At 44.4% G+C, this 7,614-nt stretch overlaps 1 protein-coding gene across 6 annotated transcripts in view; it reads right to left on the bottom strand.

The window, feature by feature from the left end:
* Positions 1 to 1,417: 1,417 nt before the first annotated feature.
* LOC113206571 (CUGBP Elav-like family member 3) overlaps positions 1,418 to 7,614 on the bottom strand; it is a 299,180-nt gene continuing 292,983 nt past the window's right edge. For 4 of the 6 annotated variants that reach the window (XM_052270072.1, XM_052270073.1, XM_052270076.1 and 1 more), the window contains 5 exons: positions 5,762 to 5,905; positions 5,168 to 5,423; positions 4,947 to 5,045; positions 4,737 to 4,832; positions 1,418 to 4,645 (listed from right to left, as the gene is read on the bottom strand). In XM_052270072.1, coding sequence (XP_052126032.1) covers positions 4,359 to 4,645; positions 4,737 to 4,832; positions 4,947 to 5,045; positions 5,168 to 5,423; positions 5,762 to 5,905 — 882 coding nt within the window. In that variant the 3' untranslated portion in view covers positions 1,418 to 4,358. The remainder of the gene's footprint in view (positions 4,646 to 4,736; positions 4,833 to 4,946; positions 5,046 to 5,167; positions 5,424 to 5,761; positions 5,906 to 7,614) is intronic. The other 2 variants (XM_052270074.1, XM_052270075.1) reach the window with 2 other exon arrangements.

The following is a 7,614-nucleotide window of genomic DNA, read 5'->3' as shown; positions in this document are numbered from 1 at the left end:
AAATTACAAAGTACATAATATTCAGTGTGCTCTACGCGATAGGCGAGACCCTCGCAGGCCCACCTGTTTTGATTCGACAAAAACAATCTTTTCTGAGGTAACACTTGCCGTAGACAGCTTTCCGTGGTGAGCTTTTGTGAATTGCATGCGGTCTCTATTTCACACGATACACAAATACAATGGAACTTTTAAAGCATCTGGTTAATTCAAATTTAAAACAGTAGAAAGACTGATCGAGAAAGTAGAAATGATGAAAATATGTAGGTTCGAAATTGCACGCAACAATTTCGATTTTGGAATAAAAGCAAATGATCAAAAACGCATGGCTGTCAGTGGAGCGCATACATTGCGACATGTAGTCAGGAGTCAGGTTGCCCAAACATTGGTTTAAGAACGCATTTCACGACAGATTACTGTGACAACTCCAATAAAAGGAAACACTGACTTCTTTTGCTTAAAATTTTGGCTCATGCTAAAGTTGAACAAAGATTTTGAGCACAAATTCACTTTGTAGGGCACAATTGTCAGGAAGAGAAGTCCGTGAAGTGCCAATAATAACCTGGCCATCAATCTGCACAGCATACGGGCGACAGGCAATAAGGGTAAAAGATTACTATTTTTTCAATATGCGAAAAAGAGTATTTAAAATTAAAAACAGTCTAACTAATTTTTAAGTGACTAACTAATGTGTGTATGTGGATCATACGTGAGTCTCAATAAGTTTTATCCACAGTCACAAAATGCGTAAGTTTCTTTTACAAAAGAGTTCTACAACGTTATTATAAAATTATACGTATAATAATATGCGTCACATATCTGGAAATAACTGCGCAGTCCAGAAATGCAACAATAGTGGACCGCTATTGAAAGTTTAAAGGGTTAACTTGACATCATTGCATAAAAATTTGTCGTTGGAAGATGAACGAAGCCGTTCCTTCAACATTTGTTTCTACTTCAGGGACGATATTTTAATAGACGGAGCGGAGGAATTTTAGTCACTATTTCACCGCGACACGCACTCACTGTTATTCAAACACTTTGACGTCACGTTTAATCAAGCGTGAACTGTGTCACATTGATTATAGAAGCGTGTCAGATTCGTTACAACGTGACGTACTCTTGCCATACTCTAACTCTTTGCCATCATGGGGTCATTACATGTCACACTATAACAAATGTGACACAATATTTCAAACAATGTGACAGGAATCACAGTCGTTTCAATGTGACGTGACATTGTTTGAATAACAGTGCTGTGTAACAAGATTTTGCAGAGCTAGTCGGCGACGGTCGGCGATCGTAGAAGCACAGATAACCACAGTAACCTGCTGACCGCGACCATACACTTTTTTTAAATATTGGAAAAGATGGCAAACGGGCCCCAAAAGTTACATCAGTAGAAAAACAAAAGGTCCTCTCAATTTTCAAATATTTTAATCATATTGATATGAAGATTATTTTTGTTTGAAATTGCCTCTTAACAAGACGTGTATGAAAAAGTCAAAGCTCGCATATTTCAGATATCTTAAAACTTTGAAATTGAATTAGAGTCAAATGTGAAATAATTAGCTACACTCGAATGAACGAGCAAATGGTATGCTAAACTACAGCATCTTCAGAATATAGAAAACAAAACAAGGCTTAAACAACGCCTACTAAATATGCAATCGTTTTGCATGGAAACAAACCCATATAACGTTCACCTATGCTCTCTCACTGCTCATAGCCAGCAATTACTTCTAAAGATGTAGAAAGTTTCAACAGACAACGAAATAATATTATAACTAGAGAGCGCACTTCACAACGTAACAATTTTCTTTTTCAATACAAGAATAGTACATTTTATCAAAACGTATACTCTACTTGAAATAAATTTAATTACAGCACAGTACCTTACAACAAAATAGGATACACAGGGCGCCTTGTAAGGTAATTACTATCCAGATATATTACTGGTCGTGAAGAGTGTTCCTATACGAGAAAACTACTGGATTAAGTTAGTTTATGCTTCTACACCTGAATATCAATTCATTTTATGTCCTTGACCCATTTTTCAGCGGTCTTAAGATGGTCTAGAGTGCAAGCTCAAAAAATGCATTTCACTGAAACTGACCTAAGACCGGTACCATACAGGCAAAATTTTGATGTCGGGGTCCACCTTAACAATAAATTTAGTATTTTACAAAGTCACCCGTGATTTATAACGTACATTTGATACGATTACGGCCCCGACGTAGTGTACGCAATTTAGTAAACTTGTGACGTTGGAAGTTGTCACTTCAAGAGCCTGAATCAGGTCTGCAGGTCGTTACGAGATGTGCCGCATTAAATAAAAGGTTAAGAGAAATTAGTGCAATAGACGCTCACAGATTTACCAGTTGCTCAGCGTGTGAGTACAGGTGCCGGTATGGACTTAAATTATTGTCGTGGTTAGGAGTTCTGCCCGGAGTGCTTAGAAATAATCGCAAAACTTTCGACACGTGACACCTTGAAGAGCAGTACATCTGGGACAAAAATATGAATATGAAATACCCTGTGTTAAAGCAATAAAGGACATTTTAGCGTCTTTATTCTTTAATGCTGCGAACAATTGACCTCATAAGTGACAGGTGCCACAATTCGAAGCAGTGGGCCCATCAGCTATTAGTATACTGTGCTTTTAACTCTAGATAAATGTATAAAGGACTGCAATTGTGCTCAAACTCTCTAAATAAGAGCGCACACAAAAGAGTAAGAGTAACACGAGAAAAATTAATGTTCCAATTTCATATTTCCTAATGTAGTCCGAGATAACGGCCCAGATCAGAGCTAGTTTTTCCACAAAATATATATCAAGGAACCCTTTCCGAAAAAAGGAAACACCGATAACTATTAGTGATTTTCTTTTTCTGATCTCATAATTCGAAATGATATATGTTCCACAGAGTAAGGTGACAGCTTAGACTTATTTATCACAACTTGTTGGCACTTATGACTGACCCAAATATGACATGCTCTAGTGATTTGTGATTAAAACGAGCGATTTCTTGAAGCTTCGGCATTATTTGTGCAGTCATTTCCCTTCACAAGTTGATTAAAGTGAATTAAGACAAAGGCAAAGAGAACAGTACGCCACATCACAATTGTCACAAACCAACTACGTTTCTGGGACATCGAGTGGGAATGTGACCAAGTAAAAGAAAGCAAAGAGCAAAGGAATGTGCAATTTGGTCGTATGTTGGTTACAGAGTCGTTTGGAAAATTGGTTCCTTATAATTGTCTTAGGAAAGAGACATATTTTAATCCGAAGATCTCTTATGCGTAAAGAAAGAGTAAAAGAGCCGTCTTCTCGACTACTCCCAAGCATTCCCTATAGGTAGGCCTACGGATTAATGTGATATTGTAGGCTATTAATTTGTGTTAGCGTACGTGTCAGTCATACCATCAGACCTGGACTAACATGTGTCAAATACTGTTCGGGACTAAACATTATTGCCCCATCAAAGGCATTGAAAGATTCAAAAATTATAACAAGAACGATAATTGCAACGCGCAAAGAATCTCCATTGATAAATTACACACCAAAATTCAACGATCCATCTTTTCACCTAAAAATGTCACTAATGACTAGAATTAAAAAGAGAATAACCAAACAATGAGCGTTTGAGCTCCTAAAATTTTAATAAGTACAACGTGCGCTAACCATGCTAAACGATAGCGTTAGCCCCAAAGATAGAATATCACTATAAAATCACTGCAATAATAATAACCATAATAGTAATAGTAATGGTAATAGTAGAGAGGAAACTCTCTGGCAGTTTCGTGTTAGAAACTGAATGCAAAATGCATACGTAAAGACTTCTATTCTTAAAACTACAGTAAATGAGTTACAAATAAATAAATATAATTTTTAAGTCAACCGTTGGTACTTTACTTAATTTCTACACCCTTTTTGTTTAATTTTACATCCATTTCAAACGAACTTTACGAATACTTGTTTCTGTGGTGTAATGACCCAAATTCATAGATAGCTTTTACCTTCCATTGATCAGGTACAATACTTTCGGAAAACCAGAACGTGAACACACAATACATGTGCATAAATGTGCATCAATACGTCAAAGTAGACAATATTCAATAATTATTTCTCTGCTCTTTCATTACTAAAACAAAAACCGAGTCCCCTAAATAACGTAAGGTGTACTTACGTTCGTAAAAATTGACTTAAGCACGGTGACTGTACGTTAATTTTTAGCCCCTTCCAAATTAAGTTAGTGAGGCAATGGAAGAGAAGCGGTAAAAAGAATTTACAAGAGAAAATAACAACACGTTCTTTATGGTCGCTCGTATGCGATATGTTGCGCTGACACAGACGCACTTTAATAAGGCCGGCCCATATCTTTGGGCTTTTTGAGCTGCACTTTGAGCCTTTTCATTCCTATTTGGAAACCATTCATTGCTGCTATAGCAGCTTGAGCACTTGATGGGTTGTCGAAAGATACAAATCCAAAGCATTTGCTTTGATTAGTGACTCTGTCGATGTATACTTTGGCACTCAATATGAGACCGAACGAAAGAAACATCTGGCATAACTCGCCATCGCCAAATTCCTGAGGCAAATGGTAGATAAAGAGATTACATCCGTCAGGGCCAAATTTGTTGCCTCCTGAAACAATAAATGTAAAATTAGTCAATAGGGCCGATAAGAACACATCATCATGTGATTCAAAGTACAAATAAACAAAGTAAATTCGCACCTTCACCAGAATGAATCACAGTGGACTGATGCGGAGGGGGAGGGCAAGCGGGTGGTGGTGCTGGAGTGAATGGTGGATAAACAGGACCAGGGTACGCTAAAACACACCAAAATTAATTTAAAGGTGAATCTACAGCCAAAAGTTTCATAAGTAGACACAAACAACGACTAAGCCAATAAGAAATCGACGCTTCCGCAGATTCGTACTCACCTACTGGTGGAAATGGCTGGAGAGCCGAGTAGGCGGCCGGGTGCAGCGTTCCCTCGCCAGCCGACAGCCCTTGCGCTGGAATGGACAGAGCAAGCGCATCTACAGAAAAGTTATTCTCATCTTTCCAATGTTTTCCAAGAAGTATGCCGTACATTTCAATTTTATGTGGGTGACTTTACTACCACCCAGCACAGCGCAGAAATAAAATATAAAATACTCACGGTTGGGGTAAGCTGGCGGCGGGATGCCCGTGGTGTACACGGGCGAGTCGGACGCCGTCGGCTGGCCGTTGGGGGTCTGGGCCGCCACGGTGAAGGTGGGCATGGTGGGCGACGGCAGGCTGGGCAGCGTGCCGTTGACGGCCTGCCCCTGCGAGGTGGGCACGGCGGGGCCCAGCGCGTGCGGCAGCGGGGCCAGCGCCGCGATGGGCGCCATGTAGCTGGCGGGCGACGTGGTGGCAGCCACCAGCGCCTGCTGCTGCAATACGACAAGGAGGTGAGTATACACCGGAAAGTGTGTGACTTGCACACTTTTAGGTGCAGAAACGCCACTTACACACATGGAGTGTGAGCATTTCAAAGGAAAATTTGCACATTTACTTCCGTAACTGTACGAACGGGAAGTCACACATCTGGGAAAGTGCGACAGATGCACACCTACAAGTGTGCAACAGTCACACACCAACAAAATTGAAAGCTTTCAACGCACCTTAAAAAGTTTTTATGTTATTTCTGGCAAAATTATGCTCTCGAAACTTTACTCTGATTCTTTCAAATTTACATATGATACAGGCTTCCAATCCATTAAAGGCTTACCTGCGCGTAATTGCTAAATGTTGCGAACTGGTTCAGCACCCACGGACTTAGGACGTTCATGTTGCCGGCCATCTGCTGCATACGACGTAGCTGTCGCTCCTTTTCGGTGTCGGCGTACTTTACCACTAAGCTCGACGAGGCACCCTGAAAAACAAAAAAAAAAAAATTGCGTTGTTAAAATGTTGCCAAAAAATATATATGTGACAGCAGTAGCTTCTTTACCCTGGTGTTTTCCCTCCACAAAGCCAAACACAAGACAACAACAAGAACAACAACGAGAGTAGAAGATATTTGAATCGCGCCTTGCGCAGCACAGCAGCATGAAGGGGCGGGGAGGGGGAGCCAGCGGGCACGACAGGGGAGAGCAGGAATGTAATGCTCCTTACGCCCGGGCGGCGGGACGGCGCCGTGGGACAAACGGATGAGCAGCATCCAATATGTACGCCCCGGAAATACCGATATATCGAGACGGGGAGCAACAGTTACGCCCCAGAGGCGAGTCGGGCCGCGCGACTGGCGCCTCCTCCTGCCCCCGCCAGCCCCCGGGATGCGCGTATAGTCGGCTAGAGAAAAGGAGAGGAAGCAGGAAAAAAATCAAGGAGGATGGTGCGCTGCGGGGGGAACAAAATTCGCAAACTTTGCCCTCACCCCGCATCCATGGTTGTGCGTGCCCTGATTTTTCGTTTCCGCAGCACCCTGCTCTGACGTGCATCCTGTTGTTCCGATAGCGCCCGCGGGGCAGGCCGGCCCGCCGGGCAGCGCTGCACAGCGGGCCTGCCTGCCCACCGGGCGCCCTCCGTGTAACGAGCGCTCCTTTGGGCCGCCGCCCCCGCCGAGGGGCCGGGCCGGGCGCCGCCGGCAGGGATTTGGTATCGCTATGCGCTTTCTGTCTCCTCATTACGCCGACCAGGTCATGCATGTTGCATGAGCAGGGTGGAGGGACCGACCCGGTGGTGCCCGGCGGGGTGTGGCGGGGCGGGGTGTCGCACCGCCGGAGCGCACGGCATACGGGGCACGTGTGAGCTCAGCAAACCAATGAAGCAGTTTAGGGGCGAGCGAGCGTGGAAGTAAAAAGAAAAAGAAAACCAGAACCGATTCTGCACTTTTTTTAAAATAAAAAAAAAGAAGATCCAAAACTTGGAGGAAAAGAGAAAACGGCTCCTCGGGCTGCACCCTTTCTTTCCTGGACACAGGGTAGCGCCAGTGCTGCGGTGGCAGCAGCCTGGTCCCACCCCACCAACAGGTGGTGCGGGGTGGGGTCACGCGCGCAATGTCAAACACGGAACTCGCTTTATTTCACCGTGGCGTGTCAGACCGCACGGAACACCTGCTCTCCGCCCCCGGACCCCGGCCCGGAGTCGTGTATGCAAGCGCGCTGGTAAACACGGCGGGGCGGAAAAAGAAGAGAAAAGATTTTGCAAAATAACAAAGTGATGATTATGTGTGTGTTGGAGAGGGTACGTTGGTGGGGTCTGCTCCCAAATCGAGGCATATAAAAACGCGGGGCAACTCTTCCTCCCCCCTCTCCTCTCGCTTCTCCCTCAATCCCCTCCAAACCTTTTCCCCTGGTCGGCCGACACTTGCTGTTGCCGCGCTATCCCCCCCCTCTCCCCCCCTCCCTTCGACCCGCTTCTTTGCCGGATATAATTTGTTGACCCAACATCCTGCGAGGCCCGCTTCGCCCGCTTCGCCTGCCCGGCGCGCGCCCATCCCGGGGCCATGCGCGCGGGGCGCCAAGGGTGATGGGGTGAAGGGGGGGGGGAGCAGCGCTTTGCAAATTTACCCCCGGGAGGGCAAACCCGCCGGCCACGAGGTCGCTGGGTCGGTACTGGTTATGATCGGAGGAGGGGAAG

Source organism: Frankliniella occidentalis, unplaced genomic scaffold, assembly GCF_000697945.3.
Source record: "Frankliniella occidentalis isolate FOCC.00 unplaced genomic scaffold, Focc_3.1 Scaffold110, whole genome shotgun sequence".
Taxonomy (NCBI): domain Eukaryota; kingdom Metazoa; phylum Arthropoda; class Insecta; order Thysanoptera; family Thripidae; genus Frankliniella; species Frankliniella occidentalis.
Note: the sequence above shows the minus strand (reverse complement) of the source record. Positions and strands in the feature narration are given on the sequence as shown.